Source organism: Manihot esculenta, chromosome 9 (genome assembly GCF_001659605.2).
Source record: "Manihot esculenta cultivar AM560-2 chromosome 9, M.esculenta_v8, whole genome shotgun sequence".
NCBI lineage: Eukaryota > Viridiplantae > Streptophyta > Magnoliopsida > Malpighiales > Euphorbiaceae > Manihot > Manihot esculenta.
This window is the reverse complement of record NC_035169.2, coordinates 30,628,291-30,646,141: the sequence shown is the minus strand read 5'-3', so window position 1 is coordinate 30,646,141 and position 17,851 is coordinate 30,628,291. Positions and strand designations below refer to the sequence as shown.

The 17,851-nt window shown below is 31.9% G+C and overlaps 2 protein-coding genes across 7 annotated transcripts in view; both read right to left on the bottom strand.

Annotated features, from left to right (window-relative positions):
- Positions 1-7,279, bottom strand: part of LOC110622332 — a 29,128-nt gene extending 21,849 nt beyond the window's left edge. For 5 of the 6 annotated variants that reach the window (XR_002489085.2, XR_002489086.2, XR_006352120.1 and 2 more), the window contains exons 1-12: positions 6,821-7,279; positions 6,515-6,674; positions 6,134-6,226; positions 5,932-6,037; positions 5,653-5,821; positions 5,268-5,442; positions 4,337-4,465; positions 3,683-4,231; positions 2,881-3,504; positions 1,440-1,508; positions 476-592; positions 148-390 (exon numbers count right to left, since the gene is read on the bottom strand). Coding sequence is in view for 3 of the 6 variants with exons in the window: in XM_043960388.1 (XP_043816323.1) it covers positions 148-390; positions 476-592; positions 1,440-1,508; positions 2,881-3,504; positions 3,683-4,231; positions 4,337-4,465; positions 5,268-5,442; positions 5,653-5,821; positions 5,932-6,037; positions 6,134-6,226; positions 6,515-6,674; positions 6,821-7,029 (2,643 nt within the window). In the remaining 3 variants the exon portion in view is untranslated. The remainder of the gene's footprint in view (positions 1-147; positions 391-475; positions 593-1,439; positions 1,509-2,880; positions 3,505-3,682; positions 4,232-4,336; positions 4,466-5,267; positions 5,443-5,652; positions 5,822-5,931; positions 6,038-6,133; positions 6,227-6,514; positions 6,675-6,820) is intronic. The other variant, XM_021766814.2, reaches the window with a different exon arrangement.
- A 4,666-nt stretch (positions 7,280-11,945) lies between these two features.
- On the bottom strand, positions 11,946-13,264 carry LOC110623171 (probable pyridoxal 5'-phosphate synthase subunit PDX1). The gene has a single exon (XM_021768101.2). The coding sequence runs from the start codon at positions 13,034-13,036 to the stop codon at positions 12,107-12,109; it is 930 nt and encodes a 309-aa protein (XP_021623793.1). The 5' UTR covers positions 13,037-13,264; the 3' UTR covers positions 11,946-12,106.
- Positions 13,265-17,851: the final 4,587 nt, after the last annotated feature.

Below are 17,851 nucleotides of genomic sequence, written 5' to 3'. Positions count from 1 at the left end.
TTACATGTACATTGATTTAAGACTAATGTGAACAACACATGAAGGTTAATGGATGTTACAATAGATGCACGAAAGCAATTTGCAAAGACATACCATTTTTCAGTGCAATGAAATCTGAGAGAGAGAGAGAGAGAGAGAGGAAAAGACCTGCAAAGCAATTCTCAAGCAGACTTCTCGCATAGGAGGCCTCTGCAAAATCAAGCTCCACACAGTGCTGAGACCTTGAGTAACTCGATCCCCACTTGGGAACTCCTTCTCAGCTTTATCATTTCCTGGAGAACACAAGGCCTCCAACAAATTCAAAACTGACTTTGGAAGAGAAGGAGCTTCACCAAGCAATCTACTTAAAGATTTGTCTGAAGGAGGAAAAGAGTCTCTAAGTGTTTCAGCCTGCATTAAGGTAGTTAATGTTGTAATACCCATATACCTCTCAGAAGAAAACAAAAGGAATTTATCCCGAGGAATGAGTACAAACCACATTTAGGAGGAACATTTCATATGCAGAAGCAGCCGTTGTAGAAGAAAAGAAGTCACGTTCCTCTTCCACCTCACCAAATAACCTGTAGAGGACACGCAAAGTCAACTCGTGTCCCTGAAGAAATCCAATTTAGTGTCAGATGCTATAGATTTGAAAACAATATAATGAGAATAGAAGCAATGACAAAGTCTTAACTAAACACCATCATAGATAGCAAGACCAGTATAAGCACAATGGACACAACATAGACCCTCCGCTTGGAATCAAGAATTTCGCAAGAATTCAATTCAATTGATTTCTTTTCTAATAATTTTTTTGTTTGGAATGAAGGAATTCAATTCTTTTTAACTTAAAAGATTTTCATTTAAAAGTAGAATCCTCGCATGATTTTGCAAGAATCCATTTGAATTCTTTTCTTGCAAAATGAATTATGCCAAAAAAAGGGGAGAAGGATTTGGAAAGAGCAAGGACCTCAGACTTTGACAAGTGTTTCTGTTATCATAATGGTATTCATCTTCAAGCTTAAAACATTCTCATTCTGACAGCTGCTGATTGCATCACAAAGCACTAAGTTGTAGTGATCGTCATAGAAGCAAGGAAACAAAAAATGCCTACCTATATAACTACATGATAGAGTATTCTAAACAAAAGCCACATAAGTAGCTCTTTCTAAAACATTTGAGCCCCAACTCATTTGAAGATTTCAAGATGCCTTTAAAAGTCAATGGTCAAATCTAATCATCTTAGATACCAGAAGAAAGTGGATACATCTGTCAGAATCCCCTCATATGCACATGAGAAGACACCATAGAGGCATAGACAAAGACACAGGGGGAAGACAACAACCATCATTCAGGGTAAGTTGGTTTCCCATATCCAGCTCAAAAATAATGATTACAGAAATTGGCATCCATTCAACAAGAAAAAAATATTTAAGCAATAAAAGGAAATACTCATTTACCTCATGACCCGTGTAATCTGACAATACGTGCTTCTGGAGGAGTTTCCATGGGTCTAACTCTGACGGAAACTACAATAATCATAAAAAGCATTAAATTATAAAAGTTAAACTTGCTGAGACAAGACAAATAATGCCAACTGAATAGAATAAGGTTATGGCCAATGTTACATTGCGTACACTCTGAATAATATCTGTGAATAATCCCAATAGAAACTCTTAAACTTTACACACACACAGAGACACATATATATATTAAAATAATAAAAATAGATATATATATTTTGCCTTATTCATATTAAGTCTTTAAATTATCAATTTCCAATAAACTTAGTTTAATTTGTCCAAAATTGGCTCTTTGTGTCAAAAATTTTGTTAAATAAACCAAAATTGAGAAAAAGGAGAATTGGATTACATATCAACAAAAAAAGAGCGATAAAATTAGACTAGAGATGCATATATTTTTCCTGGAGATAGTAGTAGAAGTATATATTTAGAGGACTATGCCACTAAGCCAAGGCACAAAGAAACCAAGCAAGTGTTAATAAACAAGTAATATAAACCCAACATCAATGGGAGTATAACTTGAGACCTCAAGGTTTTTACAGCCTTAGCATTGCCACTAGGCTAATGCCTCATGGCAATTAGAGATGTGTATATCAATAGATAAATTATATATATTATATGAAACATTTAATTGCAGTACATTAACAAGACAAGATAGCATGAACTGCCATGTTATGAACAAATTATATTCTCCCAACAACAAAATATATGTGAATAACTTAATAGGTTTTTTCTTTAGAATACAGGGTTTTGTGTATGATCATTCCTAATATCTATACAAATATTTCATGTGTTCAAATTCCTATGTATTGTACATCCAAATTGGATTAAATTTACACAACTAGGTAAAAATAAGATAAATTAAAGAGGAAAAACCAGAAATTATTTTTGCAGTGATTTTGATGCAAGAAAATAGTGTACTTTGCATAAAATTAAAGTTTAAGGATTAAAGGAGGCCTCATGCTTCCCAATTGCCACATAAGATTAACATGGCAGAATCAAAGGATATCAAACCTGCTTTGACAACATGAAAAGGCAAGTATTTATGAATAGTATCTACAATAACACTACCAAACAGTTAACCTTGAAAAACAAAAATCAAATATGCATAAGTGAGGCTGAAAGAATATTACTCGCATACATTCTTCAACAAGTTTATTGACCAGTACAATTTTCATGAATGCTTGAAATGAAGTGAAGACCACAAGAATTACTTCCAGCTAAAGAACAAGAAAATGCAGATAGACTTGGTAAAAGCAATATAATTAATTAGGCAAACCATTGCCAAGCAATCAAATTACCAAGTATAGGCAATATTATACACATTGCAAATAGCAGTGCAAAGGTAAGAAACATCCTTAAATGGTAGAATTAATACCTCAACTCCTAAATAAGCAAGCAGAGAAAAGCGGACTTGAGAACCCCCTGCAACTGCTATTTGCTTATATGCCTCAACAATGTGCATAAAGGCCAAATTTTGCAGTTCATCCTTCTGTTCTTCTGCAAGGTCGACAACAGGTGCTGACATTTTTGGCAGGACAAAAGTACAAGGCAAACCCACAGTAGTTGCTGTAGAAGAGATTAAACAATTAGACTCTGCCACAGCTGCCTTTGGACTAAGCTCATCTGACCTATCTGTTGATACTGCCGGATGCAAATCCAGGGTTGAACTTCCATCCAAACTTGTAACTTGCTCTTGACTGGCATCTTCCAGATCAGTAGAGGCTAATGATAAAGTGCCTACAGTTTCTGAACATCCATCATTATGAGCAGAAGAGTCTAAGCCAGGTATCTCACTCTCCAAATCCCCTAGACCAAGACTATCAGATGGAATATCCATCCCTGTTCGAGATGACATCACATTTGTAGGTGACGGTAAACTGGCTGGCAATGGTAAACTAGCAGGAAACATTTCATTTTCAGCTCCATGACTTATTCCAGAATATACAACAGTACTATCAGCCACAGGAACAGCATGAAGTTCTTCTACCCGTGACATCCTCTGTTTTATTAATAAAAAGACTTTAGAATAACAAATCTAAAACTAAAAACAATTTTTTTCTCAAAAAGATGAATGGAAAGAAGTCAAAATAGATAATTACAATTCATTCATAATTGGATGTGGATGTCGAAATTAAAAAGGAAAAGACCCAAGATAAGAAAGAAGATAAAATGCATACCTCTATATCATTGGAAGCTGAATGCTGAGCATTTAGCTGTGAAGCTATAGGTGGGAAAGAAGTAGAAAGAGAAAGGACATTATTCAAAAATGATGATGGATACTTGGCTTGAGTGTTACTGCCAATTATAGTCATATTCACTAGTGATTCATCGTCTTCTTCAGCTTGAGGATGGCTTGTAGGAAGGTAGCGCATGTTAGCCATCACAACTTCAGCTAACAAGTCAGCAGATATACTTGAAATAAGAATCTCCAAAGAACCAACAGCTTTTTCACCTTGAGCAACCAAGGCTCCGAACATTGCAACAAGTTGCTGTACAGGTCCAGTATCATCTTCTCCATTTACTGTAGGTCCATCTGAAGGAACATCATCCTGAGACCCAGAAACATTCCTATTCAATTCTTTATTTGGCTCCTCTGAAACACTTGGCATTGGTCTCGCACGTTTTCCAGACACATCATTGGCTTCTGCCAACTCACTACTGTCCTCTGCTCCAGATCTTTTGCTTCCCAATTTACCTTGTGCGCCATCAGATGTTTGAACCTCATTCTGTAAATGTCCAATCATTAAAAAGAAGCACCAAACATATGTGTGTTTCCCTACGTACAAAAAAACACGTCACAGTAATGGCTGAGGAAAGTACAGAGGTAATACCATGACAATGGTTGAAACTTCTTCCCTCTCCTCAGAACTCCCATTAATCTTGAGAATATGATGTAGGGCTTCATCAGCAACCCCTCCAGCTTTCATCTCTCTCAGGGCACCAACTAATCGATCCCGCCACTACAGAAATAAAAACCCATTACCAGTTGTCCAACAAAATGCTAGACAAAAGCATACATGCGAGAAGTTACTAAACATCAGTTAAGTAGATCATGTTGACACGAAATAGTTCCAAAAGTTGCAGAGAATGCCAAGTACGCAAGTGATGAAAAAAAAAAACTATACACCATTTTTAATTAACACTCCAGCAAACATATAACATCTAAGCTTTAATAACAAACTAGCTGGAGTCAGCTATATGGATCTTTTTGGCCATTCAACTATGTTTGAGACCTGTTCCACACCAATAAACAAAAATTCTAAACCTTTTCGTGACACCCAAGCAAATAGGAAATTAAATTAATGATGAACACATAAAATTTCTTCCCAATCAATTATATAATTACAATACAAAACTTGAAACGAGTTCAAGTTTACCTTAACAACTCTCCCTAACAAAAACCCAACACGTTTCAATTTCTGAAGATCCTTAATGAAAAGCATGACTTAAATAAATTTAATGATGAAAATAGCATATTTACAAGACAGCACAAATAAGAAAGAAGGAAAAATTTTAGAACATAGAATAAACAAAACTAAAGCAATGATTGCACATTAACCTAAAAGAATATTCTTGGCAACCATGTCCTTTGTTCCTGCTAACTGAAACTATTATATCAGCAAGAAATTAATATGGAAATTGATATTAACAGAAGCCCACAACAAATCAACAGTAAAATCAAATGAAAGGACACGGGCTATTAAAGAAAAAAGAATATTCAACCGTTTAATTATTCAAATACACTTATAACTAGCTACATACCGGAGAAGCACCAGGGTGAGTACATTTCAGGCAGGTGAGGAAGGCACTTTTCAAAGCATGATTCGCCCCAGAAGCATTCATAACTTCAATACCAGAACTTGATGGACCCAAACCAAGTAAAACTGGTAGGATGCGTCCATAATATGGGGGCCTTTTCTTTGCAATGGTAGCAAGACTGATAAGAAAAATTAAATTGTAACATTAACTAACAATGATAAAATTCTTCAGGAATACGTCTACTGTTCAGAGAGAAGACTGGTTAATAGCCATATTGTATACCAGCCCTACAAAAAGAGAGAGAGAGAGAGAGAAAGAGAGAGAACAAAACAAAACACTACACCAGAAGAGAAATAGCAAATGCATATGAGCACAGCTGACCAGCTACCTATTAATGAGCACCACAATCACCAAGTTATTGAGAGATTTCACTGTTGGGAGCCTAAGTTGATCTAGCAATAAACCCAATCTTTTGCTGGCCTCAATCGACAAATCTCCAACATTTAGTACTGGGTGGCCACTACGAAGCCATGATACATTGAACTCCACAGGTTCTCCTACAAGAATGATGAGTGTGACAAACAAGCACGTATAAGCAATCTAATGTTATTCCAATTGAGTACTAATGGGTGAAATATTGTCTTTGATTCTGCCTTGGCCCACGTACCTTCATGACGAGGGGGTTCTGGAGAGCCATTAGGATCAGGTGTGTAAAGAAGAATGACTGCTTCCACAAACTTCAATGCCAGCAATCTTACTCCACCACTCCCAGGCTAGAAAGCATGTCATCACAATGAATAAGAACACACAAGAAGGACAAAAAATGGATCTAGTAGTGTCAGTGTGTATTCCTAAGAATCAAGGATTACCTGAAAAGCTATGGAGTACATTTTTTCCTTGAACTCTAACATTGATGACCATGATGACTTGAGCAAATCATCCAACTCACTGGTGTAAAGACCCTGAACATCGACGAAGAAGAAGAAAAGGGAAGAAGAAGCATAAAATTCAACTTATATAATTTAGCAGGGAGCCACTGAAAAGAAAGATAAGTGCTGTAACATTATAATTTGCATGCCCTCCACGAAGTTATTGAAAAATGTAATATGGCTCAGGACAAAGACTATGAAGAGTGGAATCATGATTGGCATATATGGAACTAACAAAGAATAAGATTAGAAGGTCTCATATCATTAATAATACCCAGATGTCTCGGGTCATAGTCATATCAGGTGAGGAAAAAGGATAACCTGAAGTGCAAGTTTTTGGAGGGTAGACCGAAACAAATTAACTCCACAAGTAATGGCTTGTCTAGCAACGGCTGGTGCACGATCTTCCAAAACACTAATTAAAACGGGAACAATTTCAGGCACAAATTCCAAGTGCCTGAGTCCAATTTCTCCAATTATCCTACACAAAATAAAATGCAATAATAATACTGGGTAGAACCAACGTCGGAAAATAGCTAATTAAATTAAACCCAGGAACAAGCTAATATTCGATTCCCATTAACTGAAAAATGTATTTCTATTGAATCTGGGCAAGGGGGATCGTACTGGGCGACACATTTGCGAACCGGGGAGTGCTGATCAGACTGCAACTTGAAGAGACGAGGGAGGAACTCAGAAAGCGAACTAACATCATCTTCTTCTAGCAAATTTTGGTTTAATCGACGCAAATTTTCAAGCTTTGAAGGTATGTCTATGGAAGAACTGACGAGAATGGCAAGCCTGTCTCTCGAAGTGGGGTTCATCATCCCCACCATTGCAGAATCTGAAAGCCCTAATTTTGGCAGGTCGAGGTGAGATGATTAGAGGAGCATATTAACAATTAGTTCTGACAGAGGGAAAAGAGGAAAATTTGAATGCTAAGGCGGTCCGAAGAAAATGATTGGATGAGGTCAAAATCAGAGAAAGGGAATAGCCAACTAGGGTTCAGTTGGGGTTCAGTCACCGATTTTGGTAGAGACAGTAGTTTGGTCGTTAATCTGAAGACCAAACAAAAGAGTAAAAGCTGTAATATTCAGCCGGACCAAATGAGGGCATTGGTAGTGGTTCTGTGCGGCGTGGTTTTCGTACGCTCGTTGAATGCTGCCAAATAACTGGAGGGAAAAGTCTCCCCGTATCGTCTTAGTTGCCGCATAAAAATGATGAAAAAAATTATTATTTATTTCATGTGTTATATGAAAATTAATTAATTATTTACTGGGATTTAAAAATATTTAAAAATATTTGTAATATTTTAAAAATATTTATTAATTTTTAATTGTTATTAATTAATGTATTTTTTAAGAATTAATAAATTAATTAATGAATTTTTTAAACTATATAAAATAAATAGTACTCCAACTACTATTAATAAAAAAAATAATTAGTAAATTTAATATAATAGAAAATTTCACAAAATGAAAAATCATCAAGCGGATATTTAAATTTTAGAAATTTTTATTTTTATTTAATAGGAATCATTTTGTAAAAAAAATTAAATAAATTATTATAAAATTATTCATGATTTTATTTTTATACATGATGAATTTTTTTCAAATTAAAAAATTTTAAATTTTTTATTTTAAATAATTTTTTTTAAAAAAATCAATTAAATTTAATTTTTACAAAATTTTTTATTTCAAATAAAGGATCAGTCTATTAAGAAAATAAAAATTAAAGAAAAGGTAAAAGACAATGAAATTTATTTGAAATACTTGTTTAAGTTTCATTTATTTAAGAAAAATAATTTACATGTGCAACATATATTTTTAAAATGTATATATATTAAGAATTATTTTAGTAAAAAAAAAGTTAAATGTGTTCTTAAATTATACAAGAAAAATTAAAAATATTAAATTTTATTTTTATAATCTATATTTATCTCTAAATTATAATTAAAAAATTGAATAAAATCAAATATATTTAAAAGAGCATATACTTTTAAATTTTTATAAGTGATGATTTTATTTAACACTTTAATAATAATTAAGAAGTAAATTTAAAAAATTAAAGTTTAAATTTTTTTACTCACATTATATAATTTATTAATAAATTTGACTTTTTAATTATATTATTTTTTATTATTTAATTGTGATGATAAAAAAATTTAAAAAAATGTTACTAGGATTAATTTATATAAATCTAATGACATTGATAAATTTTTCATCAGCAAATGGAAAGAGAAACTATTTTTCTGAAAAAATAATTAAATTTTTTTAGGAAAATGTTTTTTATTATGAGTTTCTTTCCCTCCATTTATGAATTTCAGCTTCCTTCTCGATAGTTGAATCTACGATGGCTATACTTGTCGACACAAAGCAAAACAAAGCTTACTTGAAAGACTATTATTACATACGAATAAAAAAAAAAAATTTTAAAATTACTTTTTATATTATATAATTAACAGATTCATTTTTCTATTCTGTCAAAAGTTAAAATTCTTTCATAAAAAATTTCTGTTAATTCAATTATTTTCGTTTGGTAAAAAAAATTTTCTATTAAGTCAATTATTTTCATTTGGTAAACAAAGGAGAATAAATATAATTTCGGAAGAACTCGCTACTTAAAATGTCCTTAATATTTTAAAAAGTCTACTAATTAGTTTTTTTATTGATTTTATCACTAAATATTTTATTATTTAGTCTTTATAGTTTAGAAAAAATTATTAGTTGGTTTCTCAAATTATTAAAAAAATTATTAATTAGTCTTTTCATATCAGAGTATTTTAAATTTTTTTTTATAATACTTAACAACTTAAATTAACGAAAAAACTAACTAGTAAACTTTTTAAAATATTAGAGACATTTTAATAAATTTTTCAAAATAACAAACGGTGATCGACAACAACGAGTAGTATCACAAAAATAATTTATATTAAATTTAATCTTTTTATTTTTAATAATTTAAATTTTATATATTTTAATTTTTATTATTTTTACTGAATTTAAATATTAAATTTATTAAAATTTTTATTTATCTATCAGAATAAGTTTGAGATTTTCTTTTTTGAATTTTGATGAAATTAAACTTTAAAGACTAAAGTGTTAAATTTAAAAAATAAAAGAATAAATTTATTAATTATGTAATATTTTAAAGATAAAAACGTATTTTTTTCTTAAATTTTTTGAAAGAGACCTATAAATTTATAGAAATTAAATTTTAAGAACTAAAGTGTTAAATTATAAAAAGGATAGTTCGATTATTTGTCCTATCATTAACGTCATTTTTTATAAAAAAAACCACTAATTTTGATGAAATTAAATCTCAGAAATAAAAATATTAAATTCTTAAAATAGAGCAACGAATCCATTAGAAATTAAATAATTTTTCCTAATTTTTTTAAATTTAGATATTCAATAGTAAATATGCATCAGGCAAATTTCAAAGCCGAAGCAGCGTCCAATGCGCAGCAGCTTCTACCGTCAGGTGCTATTAAGACCACACCGCCAAAAGGACGCAGCAAGTTGCCCTGAATTCAGAAGCTTTTGTGCTCCTCGGCATCAGACCACCATGGGAGAGAGACAAAGGCACTGCACGAGTACCAAGATCACTACAAGTTCCATTCTTTGTCCATTACACTACAGCCCCTCAACTCTTTTGCAGAATTGGATTCATCTCGGCTACATTGGGCTGTGGACTGGCCAGAAGTAGAACTTCACCACATCAAATCCCGATTTTCTCCGCAGTCCGAGACTGCTGTTCCTGATTAGGTTTAGGATACAAAGCTACTTGTGGCTTGTAGCAAAGGGCAAAAGTAAGAATTTCTAAATGAATCTATTCCACATGACTTAACTGGCCTTGTTTTCATGCAATAACTCAGGAAGGATACATGAATCTCGGATGGTTGGCTTGAGATTCAATTGATTTCCCAGATGTTGAATGGTAAATGAAAAATAAAATGGAGGGATTTGGGAGGAGAAAGAACTGTCAAGTGTAACACTAGACAAGTGGCTCTGAGTGATAAACATTTATATGATGAATCAATTAATTGAGTCTTACAAAGATGTTATGACGGATTTTTCAGCCTGCTGCCTGCATGGGTATTTTAGATGTAAGACAAGACGAGCATTCTGATCAAACCAAAGAGTGGGTGATACCTAATAAAACATTTATACATAACTGTTGCTGCTAATGATCCATACTTCAGAAATCCAAACTGAATTAAAACTGGGAAAGATTTAGCAGTGCCACAAATTCACAAGCACTTGATCACTTTTATTTTTTTAAAAAAAAGAAACGAAACGTTTGATACCCTTTCAGATAATCTCAAAGTCGCTCACTTTCCATCCCCTTCAGGACAAAGACAAGGGTGAAAATCATCTATAATTGGAACTGGCTCTCACAACCCACCCTTGTTCACCAAAGAAAGGTATTCGTCTCCAAAGGCAAGCCTATCTAAATCTCATGGATGCCTGAGACCCTCAGAGCTTACATTCTCACACATGATTAAGTCAAATAGAAAGCAAAAATATTCCATATAATTATGTAAACATCCAAAATGCTCATTTTGAGCTCCAAACAGCTAACTGGGCATAAAAAATTGACAACTGTAAATAATACCTAATGTGTTCTTTAACACCCTCCCCCTCTCTTTCTCCCCAAACAAAAGTCCTCTTTTCATTTTTTCTAGGCCCCTTTATGGTCAACATGATGAGATTAATGTCTCAATCGTACAGAAACTCATATCCAAATAGAGCCTACTGCAATATGAATATAATTTTCATTAAAAAATTCAAGCAATGCTAATTTCTTAAGTGATGAAGAGTCAAGTCAAAACAAAAAACATTTGCTACATCATTAACGTCAAAATAGTTCAAAATACGCAATGCTCAGAATGAAATCAGCTTTGATACTAATCAATCAATATCACAAATCAACTATTCAAGCAATGACATAGCTAGAAAGATATAGTTTTTTTTTTTTTCAAAACAAAAAATTAACTTCAATGCTCAATGGAAGCAATCACCACGGCCAAACACTTGACTACTCATGAGCACAAGGTTTTGTAATTGAAAATTCTACAAAGAGACGTATTACAAATTCAAAACACAAACAAATAATGTAAGCACTTCAGCCATACTTTAGGCAGTGTAAAATAAATATTACAGAAACAAATCTAACTCTAACGTTCGGTCCTCTAGGAAATATCTTCATCATTTCAGCCTCAAAGCCAGACTCTTGGTCCATTGCATTTGGCCTTATTTGAAGGGGATACACAATACATGCATTCTTTTCCCCAAACCAAGCTATACCCTTTTGCATTAGCCATGTTTTCTCTAGAAAATATTTTCTATTAAAACAAGTTATTTTAGATTACTTGGTTTAATTTAAAAAATAAAAGAAATTAATTAAATTCATACATACAGGCAAGTGCAGAAAATAAGGAAAGTATTTTCCAGTCCCATTTTCTTAAAAATGAGGGAAATATTTTTCCAGTCCAAAACATGGAAAATATTTTCCATGAAAATAATGGATCCTTACATCCTAGTTCAATTTATTGTCCACTCAAATATGGGAGAACAAAACCAAACATTACAGGAGACTATAATTGAAATGGACAGTTAAGAGTTTGGGATGAATAAGTCCAGGAACACTTTGAGATTCTGATTAAGGCTCAAACTCAAAGCCATAGCCACAGAATCAAAAGGACTATATAATCACACATGTGTAGGTAAGTGAAAGCTACAGCTCCATATGGGTAATATAAAGAAGTAAAATTATATAACTAATCAAACAATTATTCAATTACAAAGCCATAATCAAATAACAGTTTCCAAAAACTATTAAAAAATAATTAAAAACCATAAGAGTTAACAGTCTTATACTTGACAAACAGCAAGCAAAACAACATAACACCTATTCAGACCTGTTTGCAAACCTTTCAACCTTCTTGTCGTTTAAATTGATCCCCACCATAGCTTCACCTAGACCGCAACTCACCTCTGCAAGCATGTCTGGATCGCTATAATGGGTCACCGCCTGCACAATCGCTCTGGCCCTCCTTGCTGGGTCGCCGCTTTTGAAAACTCCGGACCCCACAAACACACCATCGCAGCCCAACTGCATCATCAACGCTGCGTCCGCCGGTGTCGCCACCCCTCCAGCGGCGAACTGCACCACGGGTAGCCTCCCCAGCTGTTTCGTCTGCATAACCAAATCGTATGGCGCAGCAATCTTCTTGGCGAAAGTAAACACCTCGTCGTCATCCATGTTCCTCAAAACCCTAATATCTCCCATCACAGACCTCACGTGCCTAACCGCTTCGATAACGTTTCCGGTCCCTGCTTCACCTTTGGTTCTAATCATGGCGGCTCCCTCCCGTATCCTTCGTAGCGCTTCACCTAAGTTCCGACAACCGCAAACGAAGGGGATACGGAAGTTATGTTTGTTGATATGATTCTCCTCATCCGCAAGGGTAAGCACTTCGCTCTCATCAACATAATCGATGCCTATGGCTTCAAGAATTTGAGCCTCCACAAAGTGCCCGATGCGGGCCTTAGCCATGACAGGGATGGTGACGGACTGCTTAATTTCTTTGATTAGCTGAGGGTCACTCATTCGAGCGACGCCACCTTGAGCGCGGATGTCAGCAGGGACACGCTCCAAGGCCATGACAGCACAAGCGCCGGCCTCCTCGGCGATGCGAGCCTGCTCTGGGTTGACGACGTCCATGATAACACCACCCCGGAGCATCTGGGCCAGACCCACCTTGACGGAGAAGGGGGACTTCTTAGTTTCAGTGATTGCTCCATTACCGTAAACTGCCACCACCCCAGTTCCTGCCATTTCAATACACGGTGGAAGGAGAAGGCGCCGATATAAATCAAGAAACAGAGATTAGTGGTTTCTCCAGAGAGAGAGGAGGTGGAGGATGGAGGAGAAGAGGAGGAGGTATAAGTAGAGCGGTGGATTGAATGGTTCAGAGTCGTCACTGGTTAGTGAGGGAGGTGGAGGTGACGTGTACTTCATGATGGGGATTCGGGATTCAGATGAAGTAATTGGATCAGACGGCTAAAAAAGAGGGTGTAAAATGGTTATTCGTAGACTGTAGTTAGAGTAGTAAAAAGGACACCACGCATTTTGGCGTATGAGCGGAACCTCGGTTTGAGCAAAATCTGGAGTCTCAGAATTGCATTTTTTTTATACTTCATTGGTTGGGTTCCTGTGTTCCGCGACTAACTGTAACTGACTAATGACAACCAATACCAGTGATTGTTAAGTTGCAGCCTTTCAAATTCTCTTTTTTATTTTTTATTTTTTAAAAAGAAATATTTTTAACTATAAAAGCATAATATATTTACAATTATTTTATTTAGTGTTTGATTTTGAATTAATATTATAAATTTTATTTTATTAATATTGTAACTTAATTTTCGGAAAAAATATTGTTAATTTTTTTAATTTATGTCAAATTTGTATTTCAAAATAGCTGGATGCATTAAAAGAACATGATTTAGTTTCTTAAGCTATATATATATATATATATATATATATTAAGTTATTAAAATTATTTTTTTAAATAATTATTAAACCTAATTCAATAAATTAAAAGAAAATATAACTATATTGATATAAATAAACTGAAGCAATTGTAATTCTAACTATTTAAAATTAAACTTTTAATATGTATTATATTATATTTATTATTTGACTTAAATTTATTTTAATAGTTAAAAATATATTATTCTAATAGATTTAAATCCTTCTATTCTAGTTGATTTTGTCTAAATCTAATAATATAGTTTTAAAAATTAAAAAGCTTCCAATTTAAATATTTAATTAAAATATAGATATATTTAATGTTAAATAACATAAATTGATTATTAAGGTGATAATTAAATAGGCAGGTAAGGACAGAAAAAAAAAAAAAAAAAAAAAAGGGAAAATAAGGAATTAAATCAATGGTAATGGATGGGGCAAAGGAAAGGAAGAGCGCCGCTCATTTGCAATCCTTGTGTAAATTTCTCATCCCTACAAAAAAATATATATAAAAAAGGAAAGGAAGAGAAGAGAAGCTTAAACTTTTCTTCTTCTCTGTTGTTGGTGCAAGTGGGACTTGTAAATCTATGTATTTGTCCAATATTGTGTCCTTTTGCTAATTGCATTGGACAAAAATTCCCCTAATTATATAAAAATTAAAAATTAATTTTACATAAATTTCTAAATTAAATTTAATTCATCGAGAAAAAGACGATTTATATTTTCAAATTTATATAAATAATGTATTTATTGAATATTTTAATAATAATATAAAATTATATTTAAATTAAAAATAAAATTTAGTATTTTTAATTCTGATATATAATTTTTTAATATATTTTTTCGATTTATAATTTTTATTTATTTTATTTTTTATATATATTAAAAAATATATTTTTCATTATTAATTTTTTAATTATATTTATATTAAATTTTATTTAATATTAAAAAATATTTTTATGACCGCTTACCTTTTATATCTGACGATTCGAAGTGAGATCGGATCCTAAAAAGAAATATAAGTTCAAGACCCATTTAGCCATTCTAAAGTGGACCGTCCTAATCTCCTATGTTTCAATTCGGTGATGTGAAGCAGGTCAAACTGACTATATGCATAGATCTACTAAAAGATAATTTAGTTTGGTGACATAATAAGAAATAGGAGAGCAAGTCTAATCATTTCGTAACTCTAAATGACCGCCTAATAAAAAGAAATATGTTAGACACATCCATAAATATGTATTTGAATGATAAAATCGACAATACTGTAACAGAATAATGATTATGTGTCACTAAAAAATAAAAATAAAAAGTGACATAAACTAAACTCCAAAAACTTGATATTAGAATATTAATTTAAAATAAAATTATAATAATTAATTTATATATGTTTTATAGTCTAAGCAGATATTAATTTTGAGATTATTAAAAAAATATAAAAAAAACTATAAAAAAATATATAATATAAAAGTGAGCTGTGATCATCTAACCAAATTATCTTGTCCAACAAGGAACTCTAACTAAATCCTAGTCTATTTTGTTACCCTAATTAATTATAAAGTAAAGCTCTCTCTTTTGTTTCAATATACTTTGCACCTAGAATGGTTGTGGTTCAACTCATTATTACTGTATTTTAGTAAAAACCAAAAAAGACTATGATGTACGCATTACGAGGAATATTATATTACAAAATCTATTTAAAAAAACAAACTTTTCCAAAGCAACAAGAGTAATGAAAAGCTTTTGACCAAATGCATACATTTTTCATTAGAAATTATTTCACTTGTAATCATTAATTTTTATCCCACGAGGCTGCTCATTTCATACCCTTCATTTATAATTATTCATTTTATTAAATAAATAAATAATTTTTTAGAAAATTATGTATTCATTTTAAAATATTTTTTTAAATTCTTTCAATTCAAATTAAAACATAATATAATACTATAATGTTTTTGAGAAAATATTTTTTTTTACTGTTAGACAGCCTCTCAAAATATTATATTAATCTTTTTAATATAATATTTATGTGGCACCACAAGTGGGACTCACCATTGGAAAGAGGGAGTCCCACTTCTCAAAGGGTCCCACTTTATGCTTATGTAGCACATTTTGAACCTACACAAAATTGGACTTGGGACTAATGCATTGGACTTGGGACTAATGTTTGCTCGTAGTAATAGACCATTAGACTTTACGATGATCCGAAAATGACACATTTTTTAATAATGATTTATTTATCAAATTCTTGACATTCTTTTAAGAATTAAGTCATTTGGGTAAGATTCAATGTATTCAGAATGAAAATTATAAAACATGCATAAAAGATTGTTGGTTGCACATTCCTGCGATTTGCAACACTTTTTGCAATGTAAAATGAATGATAAAAGATATATATATATATATATTTAATCATTTCTCACACAACTTTAGATTGGTAAAAACATCGTAAATAAGTAAACACCAAATAAATATTGGAGACTATTTTTAAAAATTTTAAATTTATTTTATGTTATTATTTTCTATTTATTAAGTTACATTAGTATTATTTTGGATCAAACGGTGTTTATATTTATATTTACTTATTCAATTAGGATTAAAATTAATTTTTCTTTTCCAAATAAAATTATCTTATATTTTCATATTTTAAAAATAACATGATTATTTTTCTATTTTAACTATGATTCTTTTTTATATTCCAACTAAGATTTGAAGATGTTTTGCTATAAATAATTTTTATTCTATACATAAGTTAATAAGTTGGTATTTTCTATAAATAAAATTTTCTTAATCGAACTTATATTGGTTTTCTATTTTTCGTAAAGATGATTAGTTAACTTATCAAGTATTTATTGTTCTATTTTTTAGTCAGAATTATCATTTGATTATTTTCGTTTTTAGTTACATAGATTAATTAGGAATGTGACAGAGCAACTAATGAAAATTATTTTTATTTCATTTGTTTTCAAGTTTTGTGATAGAAATTTTTTAACACAAAGTCTTGGGTTTTACATCACATGATTTCTTGATTGATCCAATGTGATTTGAGCATTATGAAGCAAGTTGACATTGATTATTTCTAGCTTCATGGTTTCCGAGATTGTTGATTTAGGCGAGAATGAAGCAATTTTGAGAAGGGTGGTTGTGTAAAATGTTTCGAACTATTGGTATCTAGTATTTAGATCTTTATTTAAACCACTATTTTGAAATGCGTTTCTATTTTGATTTAATGAGTCAAAGCTAAAATACCTTTGGGGAGGATCTTTATATTCTCTAATGGAGCTGACAGATCGAGGTTTGTTCTGCCGGGTTAAGCTGATTCGTTTTAGGACTCTTGAGTTCTCTTGGTTTGTCTTGTGTTGAGTCGTAGACTTTATTCCGTTGAGCTTTCCTGTATTGGCTTTGGACTTATGTGCAAAAGGATTGGGCTTTTATCTACTAATAGGCCGTAGGTCATATACCATACCAATGAGTCTCAATTTTCGAAAAAAAGGAAAATACTCTCTAATAGAATCTCAACTTGGGTTTCATTTTGTATATATGACATTTGCATTAAAAATCACTTAGTACGTTCACTTTTAATTGCACTTCACTTGACACTTCAATTTTATGAAAATGCATGACTATATAGTCATAACTTATACACATTCATCTTTTATTTTACTTTTGCAAAATTCAAAGGTTTGTAACAGTACATACTTTGTAAGTTCAGGGTTTAATAGCTATATCACTGTAAAAATTAATTATCAAATAAGATAAAGATAAAATGAAAATGAAGATGTAAAGCAACTTTTCAAAATAAAGGCTACCAGTCAACTTATATGTACCTTTTCTCTAATGCTCAATATAATTCCAGAAACCATTCTCGATAATTTTGAACATTCAAGGGAAAGTTAAAAAAAAAAGCATAAATATTAACACCATTAATTGGACAGTCAGTAATTAATAGCTAATCCTTTTTTTTTTTTCATTTATCTCTCTCAAAATGTAGCTAATTAATTCAGCAATGTCATTGTAGGAGATTGCAGGGCAGGACAATGGTTTAGGCGGGGAAGCATCTAGGCAAATGACTCCAATCATCCACATAAACAATCTATGAATTACCCTCTAACAAATTAAATA

What these genes read in the sequence shown, in the direction of transcription:
- LOC110623171 (XM_021768101.2), bottom strand. Translation starts at nt 13,036, where the DNA reads ATGGCAGGAACTGGGGTGGTGGCAGTTTACGGTAATGGAGCAATCACT.